At 32.2% G+C, this 18,895-nt stretch overlaps 1 protein-coding gene and 1 non-coding gene across 3 annotated transcripts; both read right to left on the bottom strand.

The window, feature by feature from the left end:
- Positions 1-288: 288 nt before the first annotated feature.
- Positions 289-18,590, bottom strand: MsrA (methionine sulfoxide reductase A). 2 transcript variants are annotated; one of them, XM_088238774.1, is made up of 5 exons: positions 18,553-18,590; positions 8,695-8,858; positions 5,806-5,926; positions 4,201-4,337; positions 289-2,644 (listed from the first exon to the last, which is right to left on the bottom strand). In XM_088238774.1, the coding sequence occupies exons 2-5, from the start codon at positions 8,802-8,804 to the stop codon at positions 2,407-2,409; spliced, it is 606 nt and encodes a 201-aa protein (XP_088094900.1). In that variant the 5' UTR covers positions 8,805-8,858; positions 18,553-18,590; the 3' UTR covers positions 289-2,406. The 2 variants fall into 2 exon arrangements, with proteins under 2 accessions (XP_088094900.1, XP_088094899.1); XM_088238773.1 differs by lacking the exon at positions 18,553-18,590 and adding an exon at positions 13,222-13,536.
- On the bottom strand, positions 11,660-11,852 carry LOC148273384 (U2 spliceosomal RNA). Its single transcript, XR_015824594.1, has one exon. It is a non-coding gene; the product is annotated as a U2 spliceosomal RNA (small nuclear RNA).
- Positions 18,591-18,895: the final 305 nt, after the last annotated feature.

Below are 18,895 nucleotides of genomic sequence, written 5' to 3'. Positions count from 1 at the left end.
GTTGTAATATAGTATGATTATAGCATTTGTCGGCCTCGTGGTGTAGTGGTCAGCACGTTTGTCTACCACGCAAGAGGTCTCCGGTTGGATTCCCGACATGGTTGATGTGAAATATTTATTTTAAAAAAAAAGGTGTTTTAACACTAAAATATTTCATAGTCCTTTCTTACCATCTCACCCTCATGTGACGAAAATGATCAAGATGCGCTGCGATTGGTGTACCATGAATCATTAGGTGCGGAAAAGGAATGATAATCATTATACCACTGGTAATGAGTAAAAGGCGGCTTAATTAAATTTTGTTTATTTTTACAGTGCATTTATGTAAATCATTCAAAGAAATATTGTATCAAATATAGATTAACCATGTAACATTCACAATAATATCATCATTATTTATAAAATTGTGCCACATAAGATTTGTATAATATAATGATTCATTAATTAAAAATGATTAGGCCTGTGTCCAGGCAGCAATATAGTTCTGTGTGTGAAATGGATTCAGAACTCTGGGTGAGTTTTTCCACGTGTAAGCTACTCTCGGGTAAAAATTCTGAATAAGGAAATCAGGTGTAGATAAGTCCGCCTCGTAGGCTGGTCGGTTGGCGCGCACACCTACCATTCATGATGTCCTGTGTTCGATTTCTGACAGCCTGGATGTGATATATTGGTATATAAAGTGTTCTACACTGAAAAAATTCATTGTTTCTAGACTTGCACCTGAAGAGTCAGATTGATTGTCTTACCTTAAATGTAACAAAACTGATTTTAATACAATTCGGTGATGTATCCAAAATAAAACAAGTTTATTGTATTACAATTCTACATTATTTTGTATAAAATATATCCTTTCTCTATTTTTTAAAAAATAAAGTAGAATTATAATCCAATAAACTTGTTTTGTTTTGGATACATTACCAAATTTAAAATGGAATTTTACCATTTGTCTGCATACACAATAAATATGATTTGAATAAGCTGCAATTGGAGTGCCAAACCAGTGTCCTATGTAAAAGGTGTAAATAGGGAAATGACGATGATAAATTATTAACAATAATAAAAAGTACCTCTTTGATTTTGTCATGGCGAAATTACCGTTTCATCGGAAACAGTGCAAATATTTACTTGATTTATAAAAATGGTGAGACAGACAACAATGCGATTATTGGACAAACAACATACCTATAATCAGGTAAGTAGTTGGATAATTTTTAAAGTGTCATTTTGTAAAAATCACATCAATACATAAATGAGGCGTGTTAAAACAAGGACAGCATTCTCCACTTTTTTAGTTTTGAGTAATATGCAATAAATTTAATTTTTAGTACTTTTCCCAGACTGCAATGAAAGTTTATTATTTTAGTTAATAATAAGGAAGTTCGATGGTTTCTTTTTTTATTTTTATTTATTAATAGACTATTACACTAAGCCAAAGATAAAAAAAAAAAAAAAATATGTATCGTATTATCAGCGCTACGATTTTTTTAAATGTTGTATTTCTGAAATTACTCCGCATGTGACATTGGTCTGTTGACGGTAAGTAAAACGGATATATTTCTCAGTTCTCTTATCATTGGTTGATTCATACGATCTAGTGACGTCGTTCAAAGTAGTTAGTGTTTTTTTTAATTCATACATTTTGAAGAAACTTTGCCGTACAATTTAATGCTTTAATTTGTAATGCCCACAAGAAAACATTTTTCGTACCCTATTTCCCATAGGGCTGAAGTTCCTCATGGTAGCATGAAATTACCCTCTGTGCATATGTTATTGTGATGAATCAGTAAATTATCTAATTATTTTGAATTAATTAGATTGCTTTGGTTTTTGTTCCGTTAAGTTAAGGAGACTACCGTTGCTGTTGCAAGTAAATACATACATTAATAAATTAAAAACAAACCAACTTTGTTTTTAACCACTTTTTTTTTCTACAGACCGGTTTCAATGCTACACAAGCTTTTTAACCTTTTCCTTACTGTCCTAAAAACACCTACGCGTAACGGTGCTGTGTAGTCACTACACATTAAAAAAATAAAAGATTTGAAAAATTAAAAATGGAATATTTAAAGGGAATGGCTTTAATTAACCATAATTATTCAAAGATGATAATATTTCAAATCTAACTGCTGAAAACATGAAAAAACCATTGGGTATCGCTAACGACTTGGGCGAAACAAAATAACCACGAAGTTAATGCCTCAAATGTAAATTTTATAAATACTTTGGGTTAAAAATGTATGAAATACTGCCATTTATGGTCCACCACCTTTGAAGTTATCGATAGTATTTTTGTCTCACCATTCATCATTAATTTCAGACCAATGGCGGAGATGCGATCATTGTTTTAATACGCCTAATATAAAATTTGAATTAGCTAAAGCATAGAGGTAGTCATTCCATGTCTTTTCAACAAGACAAGCCTCCACCTTGGTTTCTCTCGAGTTCGTTGCGGACATAGTCGAGCTGTTCCTTGTTGAGGCCGAGCTTCGGGGCTTCACTTTCCAGCTGCTGCAGGCCACCGACCCCCACGAGGTAGCCGTTGAGGCGCGCCGCCAGATGAGACTCCTGCAGCATGGGCCCGATCTTAAGGCCGATGGAGGAGCAGAGATCCTTGTGGCCTTGAAGGCGGTACTTCTGATGATAACTGAGAAAGAAAAATATAATAAAGATAAGTCACAACTCCATACCAGTGCAGAATATTACAAATAGTTTCAAATAATAATATCATCATCAGTAGCGCTATAGCTCGTTGTGGGCCCTCTAGATCTGTCTCCATTTCTCCCAGCAGCTGCGGGTATTCTCCAGTTCCTCAGGTCAATTGCTCTTGTGTCACTTCCAGCATCATCCAGCCATCTTCAGTTTAGTCTGCCTTCCGGAGTGGTATAAAGAATTTTACTGGGGGTACGATTATCATTCGTTCTGTGCACATGGCCCAGCCATTGTACTCTTTTTCTTTTTATGAATAGTCTTCAATGTTGGATTTGCCATATAATGTAAACTCATTTATTGAACCAATCATTTATGTACTTATAAATGTCCAAAGGGCTTTTACATAGATATATCATAACGTACGCAAATAATATTGACTACTGAAATACAAATGAATTTATAATTATAAATAAAACGTAATATTTAAAAAATAATAAATAATACTACATAAATAAAGTAATCATATTTAGAAAAATACAAGCCTAATTAGTAAAAACATTGAAAATATTATTAGAAAATATACTGTTAATGTATAATCGATAAAAAAAAAATTGTTATGGTTCAAATACACTGGAATTTTTTTTTACACAGTTAACACAGTACAAAAGTTATATTTAAAAAGAATTTAAGCCATCTTCCGGATAAATTATGGGATACATATAGTTTACTCTGAAAATGGTACAGTTACCGTTCAGTAAACATCAGAACGAATCCAGCTTACACAGGATTACTTTAAAAAGATGATACACATTAATTTTCTTTGTCCCTCAGACAAATGTTATGATTTATTATCAACCGCACTCTTTAGAGACATATTTTTTTCCACATTCGCTCCTAGGTGGAGCATGTAAACATTACCAGACTCCTCCAGGAGATCCTATCGCCAGATAGCACCCTTGCCTCCTTCCACATCAATACAACATCCCTTAGTTCCGCCAAATAAAGAGTCCACAGCAGTAAATAAGAGGGAATTTGAGGTTAAGGTTCTTTTAAGGAATGCACAGCATGTATCCAAGCCAGGTCCACTGCCCCATCCTCAAAACGCTTGTCATAGAAGGCTGCGGCGTCTGTTCTTAAATTTCAATGTTAGTTATGAAATCAACCTTATGCCTATTATTCTCCTCAAGCTCAAAACTCAGGAGTTATGTGCTTTGAGTTTTGGTAATGTGCCAGGATTCGCATCCATCAAGATAGAGACATACAAGATCCTAAATGGTCACTATGATTACTATCTGTAAGAGATGTATCAATTCAATCCATTTCATGTATTCAACTCATTTGCAGGATCGTCACGGTGTCTATCGTCTTCTAGAAAAATTTATTCTCCAACACTATGGATTTAGACTGGAATAACTCACGAAACTTGGTTGTCCACTGTCAACGTATTAAAAAACCGCATGAATGATTGCATAAAGAAAGTAGAAAGAAGTAAAAATTGTGACAAGGGTATTATATTTTAATTTCTTTAAAAAATAGAGTTACAAGACATACTCTTCAGCAGGATAAAAGGGTCCGGCCGGTGCAATTTCTGTCCTGAGTTTTTCACTGGTTTCTTGTTCCATTCGTTTATATGAATCTTCTGCCAACTTTTTCTGTTCCTCGTCATGGTAGAGTATTAATGACATGTACTGGAAAAACTTTTAATTGTAAGCAAAAAAGGAAAGGAAGGACAGAAAAATTGATAGGACACATTGAAAAGTTGGAGAATTGAGATTATGACCATGCAGCGGATAGAACAGCTGATTTAATTGCAGCAGATGTGGTGTGGAACAAGTCCAACAGATCTGTATAATTATTCGCAGTTTTGTGCGGGCGATCCAGGGGAGGGGGAGATTGGTGAGACTAGTTTGTGCTATTGTAATCACACTGGAACATGTACTGGAGTCTGGTGGTCCCCGTGGGTAAACAGGAGTTTATTAATTAAAGACCAGTTATTCTGGTGGAGAGCAATAGTAACCTCAACTCAGACATCAAAATTTGGTAGCAAACTTTATGAAAAGGTTTACACTTTTAAAAGGGATCCAGACTGACGATGCATATTCCAATTGTGATCACACCAGTGATTTTGTTGGAACAATGCTGCTAAAATTTGTTGTATTTTGGATACTAATCCATTTCTATAAATTTTTGTTTACTTTTTAATGAAAATGGCTTTTCTTAAAACCTATAAAAAGTTGGTTCATTTGAAATAGTGAATTTTTTGCAGTTTGTATTTACTGTACATAGTTTTCAATCCACAGAATTACTAATCCTAAACTTCATCATACCAAATATTTTTATGGAGTATTTTTTAAGTCTCATAATAATAACTAGTAATAGTTCTACATTATCTCTGGTAATAATTCATAATCAATTTAGTTCATCTATGGATTTAAGAGGAAAGAAAAATAAAATCGACCTTTTGTCTATGATTTATATATTTATTTAAAGTTTGACCGCACATGTTTGTAATTTCTAGAGTTTTGCAAACTTAATATTTAAATTTCTCAGTTAATTATAATATTTTCAAAGGCGATAAAAATGAAAATGTGCAGCAAAAAAATCAGTTTTCATAGATATATATTTACTTTACGTTAAAAATATAAAATTCAATATAGTTATTGTGAAATTTAGTATGATGAAAATTTATATCATGCTATTTTTAAAATATATAATACTTTTTATGATATTTTTATGGATTGTTTTTCCTCAAAACTACACCTTAAAATACAGCATAAAATATATTGTTTTAATAGAATATAAAAAAATCTCGCATTTAAGGGCTAAAGAATGTCAACAGTATATCAGGGTATTATAATATTAGGTGGGTTGTCAGCAATTGAGAACAGAGAAATTCCCACTCTTTGCATAAAATTTTGCTTTTTCTATCTAGAAATATACATTTGTAGGCAAGTAATGAAACATCTAGAATTATTTCAAGTATCTTTTGCATGTGCAAAAAATATATATATCCAATTTACCGTAGCAATGAACTTCCTCGTTGCTGCTGGGTTAGGTTTATGTTTTTTTTGTAATAATTATAGGTACTATGTGCACAACAATAAATATTAATGAATTAATTTAATTAAATCCACGAGAGCAAAAAATATTGCATACCTGTCTCTTAATCTTGGTGGTCAAACCATACTCGTGATTATGCCAGAAGAGTTCAAGGAGATCATTGAATGTTATTTGTTGTGGATCGTAGTCGACTTCTATAACCTCTGTGTGGTCTCCTCTGGAAATGAAAATAAATATATTGAAACTCCAGACAAAAACACTGAGTACATTTTGTGTTGTCCATCAAATAACTGATTGGGGAAAAAGTGTGTCAACAGAGGGGGCTTTTGCGATGCAATATAACCTCTGCAAAAAAGAAATTTGCCTAGTAAGGCATAAAGACACAGGAACTCCTCAACAGAGTTCTATTCATACCTTTCCAAGATTAATCAGAACCAAAGTGTTATTTTTGAAATGTGATTTTGATAGTCCCTTCTGCCATCTGACTACAGTTTTACAAATAAAAATATTGTTGAGCCGGTTATTTGTTTTGATCTATTTTAGCCAGAAGAGTCATATGGGAGTAGATAATGGCTAATTTTAGTTTTGTGAGGTTTCTACTCCTGACAGGATATATTTGGTTTGGCAATGTTGTTTCCCACACTAGTCAACATAGGACACAAGGACAGGTAGATCTCTCTTATTAAAAAAAATGAACTTGTATTTTTGTAATCTTCAAATGGACATTTTCACACTGAATTTGGAAAGTAAAATTTGTATAACTATGCTAGATGTTGATACAAAAAATATTTATCCTTCGTACGCGAAGAATGTCCGCTTATTCAGCAAGACATCTGTATAAGAGAAAGCACGAAGATATAACTCACAATAAGGAAGACAGAGACGCTGTTCTGTGGCGGTGTTGTGTAAAACAGATTCAGTGAAATTCAGTCTTCAGTTGATGGGGGACGCACGCACATAACATGACCGGCGTATTTAGAATTTATGATTTTAAATTTATTTTGCTATAACAGGGATAAATTATATGTTTATTTGCATAAATTATGGAAAAGGAATTGTTAAACAGTATGTCTCCATGTTTTTTTTATTATTTTCAAATGTCTGAACTTTAGAATATTCCGTCTTTTACTAGTGATAACACGAGATTACATCACCACATGCAAAGGGATTATTTACCACAGTTTTTTTAAGAATAAATAATCAAATCGGGGACTCGGTAATCTCGCTCTCATGAATGTTCACTGGGTTTAGATTTAGATATCAATTAAATTGTAAATTGTTTATCAATTAGAGGTTAAGCATACGAGTAATTATTTTAAACTAAAACACTCAACCGACCTCCGTGGCGTAATGTCCAATATACTTGACCCTCACACAAAAGGTTCCGGGTTCGATTTCCGGTGAGAACACAATTGAGGGTACCTACTACTTGCAAACCCGGCAAAATCCAAAATCTAAAAAAAGTGAGATATTAATTGAAACTTAAATAAGTTCTAAATAGAATACAATTTTTTACAATAATTATGTGTCAGTTAAAAAAAGGCTTTATTTGTAATAACTTGACTTTTAAATTATCGGGTTTGTTGCAAACATGGCAACCTCTACTTGAGCATTGCCAAGTTGGAATCTATAAAATTAAATTTACTATTTTACTACTGTTTCTTGACATAATCATGCTTATGTCATCACTGTTTACGTATAAAATATTTACTGATTATAATAAAAAATGAAGTTTAAAAAAAAGTTGAAGCTAAGAATTGTATTAGTTTTTTCTGATTTGTTCAAAATAAATAAAGATGGATTTTGCCTGGTTTGCAAATAGTACCCTCAATTGTGCTGTAATTCACTACTGTAATAGAGAAAAATCATGTTTTTTTTAAAAGACATTTTTAAAGTAATGAGGGTCTATAAAATACTTTCCAGTACAAAAAATATTTTTTTGCTACTTGTTAGTAGCGTAAAAAATTATTTTAAATTTGTAATTTTGAATTCCCCAAAAACGGTCATTGCATAGGCCACGCCCCTAATACGTCACGATTCATGTTAATTTTCAACTTTGTGCCAAACCATTTAAAATATCGTAACGAATTTTGACGTCAAACTTTTTGATGCCAAACATGTCGCGTTTTTCTAGTAACATATTTTTAGACATTTTATTTTAAAAGTTATACAGGGTGTTCTTTTACATCCAAAACCACGATGATCAGTATGGGCATAAAGACATATTAGCATATTTAAAAAAAAATTCAGAACAAAGAAAATTAAAAGAAATAAAATATTTAAAAAAACAAATGATTGCTTACTTCTGCGGGGAGAAGCGAGGGGAGCGCGGCCGCGCGGTTGTCGTCGAATCAGACAACCCCTCCCCCTCCTCGTTTCTCCCCTGCAAAAGTAAGCAACTTTGTTTGTTTTTTATTTTCCTCGTAAATAAATACAGTTCACTGGCGAAAAATCGGCGTTTACTATAAAAAATAATACAATATGTTGCATTTGCAAAAAAGTAAAGAGTATCCAATACAAAAAAGTGAAAATTAAATTACAATTATTATGACGACTGCTTTTCTTGACATTTGGCTTGCCAACCGCCGGCCAAATGCAATATAAAGCATGATAAATAATAAATAAAAATAGCAGTTTTGGAATTTTTTCCATATTTACACCGGTGAAATTGAAATATGTGATAGCGCAGCAGGATTATACATCGCGAAACGTAAATATTTTGACATTTAATATTAGATGTTCACGGATGTTCCATTGTGATCGCGAATACGATAAACAACCATGGTGATAAATTGTTATCACAGCTCACAGCGCTTATTAGCACGTCGATAGTTATTTGTGATTGAGTTACAGATACAACGCAAACGGAGTACCGTTACAGTGCCCTTAGTGCCAATGGGTACAGATAGGGAAATGATGATAATTTCAAAATAATACCAGAAAAAAAATATCGAGCGTCAATACTTTTTTTGAAAATTATCTTACATGTTTCTATAGGAGGGGGTGCTGCTTTTGCCGCCGGCATATCCGACTCTGGTCCTAACGACTCCGAGTTTAGCCCCAAACAGACTATCATTGGACCAAAAGCAGCCCATGCCAAAGGTGGCCTTCTGTACTGGAATGTCCACATAGTGGAGTGGAGTTGATCCCTGGAACAAAATACATAAGGTACTGGAAGTGTTTCCAAAATAATGGGAATAACTTAATAACTGAATACTGCAGAGCTCCCAATGAATATTTTTGGAACTAATTACGCACTAGAAAGCGTTCAGAATCGCATTGATGGCATTCGTGGCCATAATAATAAAAAATCCCATTATTTTGGAAACATGTTTGTTATTTTATTATATGAGGCGGTGTCGGTAAAAAAATCGATAGAACTTCAATCGAATGAGTTCAGTGGTTTAAAAAAAATTATTTGTTAATAGGCTATTAAACTTAGCCAAAATTTTTATATATCGTATTTTCAGCGCTATGATTTTTACTCATTAAAGTTGAAGTTCCTCATTAAAGGGATGAGATTCTATCAAATAAAAAAATAAAAATTACAATATGAGTAGTTCAGATAGGGCGTGTCTATGTATTATATGTCAATGGTTTTTTTTAACGATATTGAAAATGTCTAAATGTTTGTCGAAAAGAACTGGAAAAAAATATGATATATGGATGTTCAAACATAGGCGAGAAATGACAGTTCATAATCCTATCTCTATACATCTATGCAGTACCGTGTAATAAAGTGTACTAATTAAAAATATTTAAAAAAACAATGCTGGATAAGTTTCTTCGTTTAAAAATTAATTAAAAATGATCTGTATTTATTGCAACTCAATTTTATTGAAAAATATATATCATGACAAATGCTTTAAAAAATCGTAGCAAGGATTATTCATTCTTTATCGATTTTCTGGTAGATCAATGCGATCTACTGAATAAGGAATTTCAGCTCTACGGGAAATTGGATACAATAAATGTTTTCTTGCGCCCGGCAAAAATTGGAGCATTACATTGTACAGCAAAGTTTCCTGAAAATGTATGAAAAAAATATTTTAATAAAAACTAACTATTTTGAACGACATCACTGGTTCATATGAATCAACCTATGATAAGAGAGTTATGAAAGATTTCCGGTAACGTTGATAAAACGATATATAAAAATTGAAAAAAAAAAATAGTTTAAAAGTCTATTACAAAATTACAAAAACCCATAGAATTAAGAATAGTCCAGAAGGAGCGTAGAATCATATTTGAATACATTGGACTGTGTCCAATAATTCCCCCACTATGCCCTACTTTCACCGCTCGCATTCGTGATGTCACCGCGTAATGTTGCACGATGGGAAAAAAAATAATCATAACACAAATGTAAGGTAAAAAATAAAGCGATCTGTTAGTTTCTCTACAATTTTATTGTGCATGCGAAAACATTGATTTACACAACAGAGTGGATAAGTAAAGAGTCATTTAATAAGAGTAATTGAATTAATGAACTTTGAACTTAAAATATAAAACACAATTTATTTTACATAAAACTGATATTTTTATATCATGCTAAATAATATTTGATGTTTTAAAGATAATGTCGTTCAAATGTCCCCCACGGCGTTGTTTAATCCGAGGTCTAATTTTCATTAGATGACCAAAGTAGGGTAAAAAAATTTACTACCCTGGCAACACGAAATTTCCATTTTGTTTCTTCGAAAATCTTACAGATGGAAAAATAATTCAATTTTTAAGTAATGCATGTGCAACTTAATAAGCTAATTTACACATGAAATGTGATACTATCCTGTTTCTTTAAGATCCTAGCAGTATTTCTACGCTTTAAAAGGACAAAACACGGCATAAGAAACTAATGGGTCAAAACGTAAACCTGCTCATTTATGAGTAGTTTAGTCACCTTCTGTTTAAGTGCGTATGCGGTTTCTGGACTATTCTTAATTCTATGCAAAAACCACTGAACTTTCTCATTAAATATATTATGTATCGTCTTTTTTACAGGCGTTACGTGAAATTCTTCACACTTTGTAAAAACGATACATTAGACTTAGTGCTATGTTTAGTGAACCTTCTAAATATTATGTTTGCGTTATAAAGTGGCAATAGTGGAATCCTTGGCAAGCTATTTATGTCAAGCTCAATAATCCTAGGATAAAATGGATTCGTCTCACTATTGCTTTTAAAAATATATGAAATGCAAATCAATTATTTTACCGTTTCATTATTATTACGTTGTATTTTTTTATGTAACAGTGAGTTGTATGTTTTACCCCTGTATAAGTTGAGTTATTAAGTTACAGATAAACCGACTATAGTCCTTAAAATATAGCTTGATTAGAATGACAGCTGTCAAACTAATTTTATAAGTGATGGGAAATTACTGATCACTGATCAAATCGATTTAATCAGTTATTTCATGCAATCGTGAAACTCTGTTTCCGAAAATTGATATAAAAAACGAAAAAACAAGCCAATTATGGTGTGTTTAACACAATTATTCACCAAAAAATGAGACATTTATGCTTTTTTCATGAACAACATCAAATTAATTATTTCTTTATTCGATCAATTTGTCCATCTCTAACGTTTTTGCAAAATGATGTAACCTTGTAAGAACGTGCTTAATAATTAGGTTTATTTTAGTTTTAGAGCTGATTTTCTATTTAATGTTGATTTATGTTTCAAGCATTGTATTAAAAAAATAAATTAACACGCCAGATACAAATGATTTTTCGTTCAATATAAATATGTAACTCCTTTGACGTTACAACAAAGTTATGTCGTCACTTTTTCTGACAACTGTCATTCAAATCATGTTACGGTACAGTAAGTATTAGTGGGTCGAGGCCGCTGGCGCCGACGAGCGACGTGCGTGCTGCTTCGTATTGAATCTTGAATCCACACAGCTTTGAAAACAGCTCCAGATTCCTGACTCCTACGTTTTGATAGTTTAAGATGGGCCGATCCCGGCGGCACTGCAATGCCGGGCCAACCCGCGACAGGAGTGGAGCAAGCCCCGAACATCCCGTCACATTCCAAAAATCAGTTTAATATACTGGTCCCGCATTGCGGGAACTATCAGATATTAAGCTGATAAGAACAGATACTACACTTTGATCTTAGCCAACAGGCCGAGAAGCGATACCTGACGAGGGAAACCCCGAACTATATGTTAACCGTCAAGCGCGTTTCACGAGCGCGCTGCGAACGATAGTAGCGCCATCGTTCGAAAAGTAAAACAAGTAAAAAAAATATATTTTTTAAACTGCTTCTACTGTTTTGTTTTATTCAATAGAGTAAAATAATAATCGATATTGTGCATGTAAAATTTTCAATTAAAAAAGGGAGGTTAATAGTAAATAATTTATGACAAATAACAACGCGTTAATGCGTTGGAAAAAACATATTACGGAAATTTTCTAGAAGTATATCATCTCATAAAATAATAATGTATTCTACTAAATTATATTTTTAAAATACAAAAATTCTAGTAGAACCTCAGTGAGTAGTATCCAAAATTTCGCTTAAAATGTACAGATTTGGTAGGCAATCTAATCAAAATCAAAATATTATTTAATACGAGACATGAGTCATATCTGTTCACTGACCCATTCTGTTAATAATTCTGTAGTGATAATATAAATATATGTACCAGTTAACGAGGCTAACTTTCTATAAAAACAATTACATAAATGTACGTGTAAACACTAGATACGTAGATATCAATTATTACGCAACAGTATAAGTACAATATACATAACATAATAGTAAATGTAGCAATACTTTCGTATGATGCAAATAATAATATTTAACGCAAGCCTTGGTAAAAGTTTTACGGCAGGGAATTTTAATAAATAAAGGGAGTGTTGTATCGTCCTCAATAAAATATTATTATCTGACATACAGCATATATTTATATCAAATGTATTGATATGCAGTCAATATGTGGACAATGCAAGAATGAAGAATTTGAAAATCACCGGGAAATATAAACCAATATTAAAAATTAATAAAATTATAAACTACATACTTATTCTTGTTTTTATGCTTGGTACAAACCGCCGATAGACATTGTTTTTCGTTTTATTAGGAAGTAATTATTTTCCTTAAAATTAAATGTACGAAATTTTATCTGAGGATTAATTTTATACGTATTATAAAACAGTTTAAATTTTAATAGGAATTTGGGGTCTAACTACCGACAAATCAGCAAGGTTGGCAATGCCGAATATTATAATAATATATTGGTATACTTTTTACTTATATAACATATTATTATTACGCATCTTTTTTAACATTATTGTTATTTGCAACTAAATAACGGTAAAGATGTCAATGCTGAGACTAAACATTGAATTATAATTATTTTTATGACAGCCAATTCATTTCTTAAAGTGTTAGGAGTAGAAGTACTGTAGTTTTTAGTACGTTTATTTATGTCTAATTTTAATTATAAAAATATATAATAAGCATAGAGATTTAAGCTTATAAAAAACAGTAATATGTACTTACAGCGCTACTCATCTTCGACCTAAATTTAGAAAAGAAATTCATAAATAATCACTAATTTCTATAGTTTGTTTTGGTTAAACTTCACTGTATGGAAAAAATATTATATTATGTGACATTTGATAACACGAACACTAGTTGAAACGGTAAATAAGTTATATGTATTTAATAATACAAATTATAACAAGTTTATTGGGATTCCTTGATTGTTTTTGGCACAAAACACAATTGACAGCGATCGTGGTTGTTAATATTTGACATCTGACGTCTGGTTCGATCTGACGTAACCTTGAATGAATCAAGGTTCAAAACTTGACTAATATGATGACGAGTTACTTACATAATGAGACGCTAGATGTCACGCAGTTTTTAAAAATAAAATTCAACTTTAAAAAAATATTTTATTTAAAAAATACATAAAAAGCAAAATAAAAACATTTAAAAAAATTAAATACCAAGGGATAAATTCACATATTATTTAATACGTTACTACCTCTCTAAGTGAGCAAATTGCTCGTGTTAAGAGAACGAGTTCTTATCACTTTTTTTGCATATTTCCAAATGTTACAGTATGTTTAGTTGCGTTTTTTATATTTTTGACATAAGTGCATTAAAAAGTATGATATCTCAATTGCGTTTTATATTATCTAGAAGGCAAATTGATTTAAATTTGAATTAAATAATGCTATTTTAGTTTTCTTTTGAATATTTTTTTTTTAATGACTAGGTTAAACCCCCTAGGGAGATGTATTAATATACTACACAAGAGATGAAGAACATTTTAGAGAAGGGAATATAGAAATCTAGGCATCTACGCGATTTATAATCTACCATTGCCTGGTTCAAGTGGCCACTTTGCACACTGTGTAACATTGACCATTCTGTCTATATTTAAAATTTATTATTAATAAACCAGCTAATGATCAATCTTAAGCCCCGTAGATAGATGCATATACTTCTATATTCACTTCTGTAATATTTCTCTAATATTCTTCATCTCTGTTGTAACATGTTTATATTAATAAATCTCAAGGGGATTGAATCCAGTCCTTGTCTACAAAACTTTGGACAAACTCTAAACAATTTTAATAAATGAATAGATTAATAGGCAGCGTTTGCTTAGATCTGATGTTAAAATATAACAAAAAAACAAACCATCACGCCGTTTCCCCCTAAGGGTAGGCAGAGAGGATAGAACTCTACATCACTATATATTTGCATAAAGATCTCGCCTCATCTACATTTATATTTTACTTTTATTTTTTCTACATTTATTATTTATTTATTGTTGTGCTCGCACGCCGAATTTTCCGACTTTTGAAATGTGCATTTTTATGTATTAGTTAAATTTGTCATGCAATGTCTTTCTCAGTCTTCCTATATTTCTTCGTCCATGAAGATTGAATCGTAAATTATCTTAGCGTTCTTCGCTGTTCATTCCTCAACGTGTCAAACCAGGCAAATAAAGGTTTTCAGCTCTTTCTTGAATGTTACACAGTGTCGATAGTGCTTATCTCAGCCAATGACAGGTCATAATGTACGGATTTCTACATTTGTACATCTATCACTTCCCTCTCTGTGAATAAATATCAAAATATAATGTCAATAAATTGAAAAACCTGAAAATAATTGGCCCTTTATTTTACTCATAAAACGCAAATTCAAGGTATTTCATTAGTCGTAATACTATATAGGCGTTCAACAATGTTTGATTATGTCCGCTGGATTTCCTCCCTAGGGAGTTGTTCATATTTAAATTTATTTCAACAGAGAGGGAAAAAGTTTTTGAGAAGGGAATATGGAAGTCTAGGCATTTACAGGGCTTATGACCTGTCATTGGCTGGTTTAAGTGGCCACTTTACACACTGTGTAACATTCACCATTCTGCCCATGTTTGAACATCTTTATTCCTTCAATTATTTCATCATTGATGTTTGTGAATTTAAAGAGCTGAAACCTTTATTTATGCGGGTGAGATTCGTATAGTTGAATTATTTCACCTACATACTTGACAACGCGTGAAAATTTATTTTTTCAATTTCTATACTTCTTCATGGACCAGGTGAATTTGTCAACAATATTTTGAGTTCGTCCAAATTTTTTATGAATAAATGACAGGTCATAAGCCCTGTAGATGTAGTCTAGGGACTTCTATATTACCTTTTCTGAAATGTTCTTCATCTCTGTTGTAATATGTTAATGTTATCAGCTCCCCAGGGAGTTGAATCCAGTCCTTGTTTACAAAAATTTAGACAAACTTAAAATATTGTTTTACAGTGATGACTAAATATTATATTACTGATACATATTATGGATTTAAAAAGTCAAGTATTTTGTCATGATGTTCTTTTAATAACGGGCAGTGTGAAGTGAGATGGATTCGATCTTTAAAACCAGACTGGAGTGACCTAGAGGAAATATGGTTTATTTGTTTATTTATTTAATTTTTTCTTATTATGAATAGCTTTTTTAATTTTAAAGATTTCCAAGTTGTCTTATTTTAATATTATATTTTCAACATGAAGAACGTTTAATCCAGTCCAATCCTGTTAAAATTATGATTATTTTCTGTCAGATGGTTTGCGGATTTAGAAAAAATATTATTTAGACACCTTAAGTGTTCTTTTACTCTAATATTAAAATTTCTTTTAGTTCTACTAATGTAGATTGAATCGCAATCATTACAATTATTAAATTATGGTAAATGTCAGATTTATTATATTTAGGGATTTGTCTTTGTGATTTTTAACAATGTTCCTATATTATTGGTTGTATAGAATGCAGGTTTAATGTTTGATGATAGGGATTCAGATAATTGTTTGGAAAAATTGTCTTTTTTAAAAGTAATCCGTCTTCATTGTTTAGGTGGGTTAGCTTTATTATTTTTTTGCACCACAACAGGCCGCGAGGCCTAACTACAGTGGTAGCTTACAGCACAGTACACCCAGGCTTGAGAAAAATCACATTTAGTTTTTGTGTTCTCACCGGGAATCGAACCCAGAACCTTCCGTGTGTGAGTCAAATGTCTTAACCACTACACCACGATGACCGCCAATAGAAATAAATATTGATTTATTAGTTGGCGTTTTTGTTTTTGATTGAATATTTTATCAATGAGGTCTCATTATATTAATTATTATTAGCAATCTGTTTAATTGTAATAAGTATTTTTTTTTAAAAACATTAATTAATTTTAACGATGCATAGATTAATTAACCAATGTATCATTGAATAGAATGCGGAATGTTCCGAAACCGGTGGGTAGAAAAATTACAAAATAAATTGTTAAAAACAAAGTGGTTTTATATTTATTTGATTATAATTAATAACCACGAAGTTAGTGCTTCAAATATAAATTTGATTGAATTTATTAATTATTTAATTTTATTTCAGATTCAACTATTCTTAATGCAATCGAAAGATGAAAATGTCAACTTTGTTGTTTGTGGAATGTTCGTTCCAGATTATTCTTTACTTTATTCTGTAAGTTATAAACAATATATCCTATTATATTATTATTAATCTATAAGGGACAGTTGAACCATAAAAGTTATGTTAAAGTTTAAGGTTAACTCTTTTTTTATGTATTTATTCAACACTATGAAGAAATGTGGATGTTCAATAAAAGGCATAATGTTGAATGTTACATGGTGTGAAAAGTGGCCACATAAACCAGCCAACGAGATGTGTCACAAGCAATGTTAATGCCAGACTTCCATATTCCCCTCTCTTTTCACTTGCAACAAATTTACAACTCGTTCAGTTTGTTTTGACAAAAGCGTAACAATGATTAAACTTTAGGGGAAAGGTGGGATGGTTGATCCCTGTTTTAGTTTTCATGAACTATCTCAGAGTGTAATAGCTATTTTGTTCTTTCTTTGCACCAGGTTCATAATGTGATGTATTACCTTCCACTAGGCGTGCATTTAGAACATTTTTCTCGTGAAACAAATGTAGTAGATCAGTTCTTGTAAGACACTCGCGGGGATCAAGTATCCCTGTCCATGAGGGATACTTGATCCCCACGAGTGGGTTACATGATCCCGGTGATCAAGTATCCCACCCATAAAAACAGCATTAGTAATTATAGCCAATTAAAAATGGAAATTATATTATTTAGAAATCATTAGCATAAAATTTTTGTTTAAACTTGATGATGCTAGCTGTCCTGGTCGTTCCGCTGACGGACGGCTTCGACAGCTTATTCTTCCTTCCTTCGCTGAGCGAAACGAACAAAGTGCTCTAAGAACTTGAGGAAACCAGCGCAAGTCATCCATCCACTTGCATGTGTTGCTGCATTGCTGCCAGGAGGTGCATGGTTGAGAAAACCTGTCCTCCCAGTTTTTTCTGGGAAAGATCATTTAAGAAAGCATGTGACCACCGACAGCACTGATAGCAGCACACACCGTAACCAGCTCTCCTCGTTCCGCTGAAGTAATTTTGCCAACCTGTTTCGATCCTTTCACGGCAACGATTTTTGCAGGTTTGATATCAAGAGTTCAAAAAATAGATGAAGTGGGATACTTGATCCTAGGAGCAATTATCCCCCACTTCAAAGGATCAACTATCCCTCTGTTGACATTTTTTGTTAAAATTGAAATTTAAAGCTGGAGGAGTTACAGTTATTATATCAATGTAATGGTGTTTTGTAGGTCAAAGTACACATGTTTCACCGATTAAGGTAGAATAATCATAAACTACACGAATTAAAATGGTTAAAACTTACCTTGCACGCGTAAAATAAAGTTTCAATGTCACAAAACCGAAAAATATTTCTTATTCGTTTACGCTTCTTCAGAGGTAACGACCATTTATTAAAACAAAGGCAACACTATGGCCGCTACCCAGTGGTGCCAAAAGAGCAGTGATAAAATATCTAGTAGCGCCAAATTTGAATGGGGATCAAGTATCCCGCGGGATCAACCATCCCACTTCTCCCCTAACCATTAATTTACTTAACTTTGTTGGTTCGATTGGCCCTTAGAATTTATGTTTTGATGATACCTAAAAAAATACCACCAAGTCCGTGTTCACACAGGGAACATTTTTTATAAGCAAAAGCTAATTGTGTTTATTTCATTTCAGCTGGCAAACTTTGAAATAACGTATATGTGTATTCTCTATCAACTGTCTCTTCAATTTGAGAAATGAAACCGGGATGGATAATAATTAGACTATCAATTAAAAGCTCAGTGCGGCGGGATCAATATCCCACTTCACAATATATTCAATAATATAATAAATGTTTTCTTACACGTGTTAAAATTTAGAGCATTTAATTGTACTGCGAAGTTTCACGAAATCTTTTAAACCTAATAATAATAAACCACTTACCTGCTTTAAAACGTCACAAGGACTTTAGTTTTGACAGCTGTACTTGTCAGTTCTCAGTTCGTTCAGTGTTTAGCTCCAGTAATTTTGCCGTATTTGTGTGTTTTTGTGTTTTTTCAATGTTTATTTAGTTTTTTAATGGTTGCTGGTAAAGGAGTACTTCCCAGATAAGCTAAATCTATTTTAATTTATATTTTTTTATTAATTTAAGAGTTTTAATTTCATACAACTGAAATTTTCAGTTTCAGTAGTAAATTGCAACAATAACTTTTTTCAACAATATTTTGAGTTTGTCCAAATATTTGTAGACAAGGACTGGATTCGACTTCCTGGGGAGCTGTTTATA

The sequence above is a fragment of the Micrasema longulum genome, unplaced genomic scaffold (genome assembly GCF_059751315.1).
Source record: "Micrasema longulum isolate JH-2025_06_02 unplaced genomic scaffold, ASM5975131v1 h1tg001967l, whole genome shotgun sequence".
Classification (NCBI taxonomy): Eukaryota; Metazoa; Arthropoda; class Insecta; order Trichoptera; family Brachycentridae; genus Micrasema; species Micrasema longulum.
The sequence above is the reverse complement of the archived record's forward strand: the minus strand, read 5'-3'. Positions and strand labels throughout refer to the sequence as shown.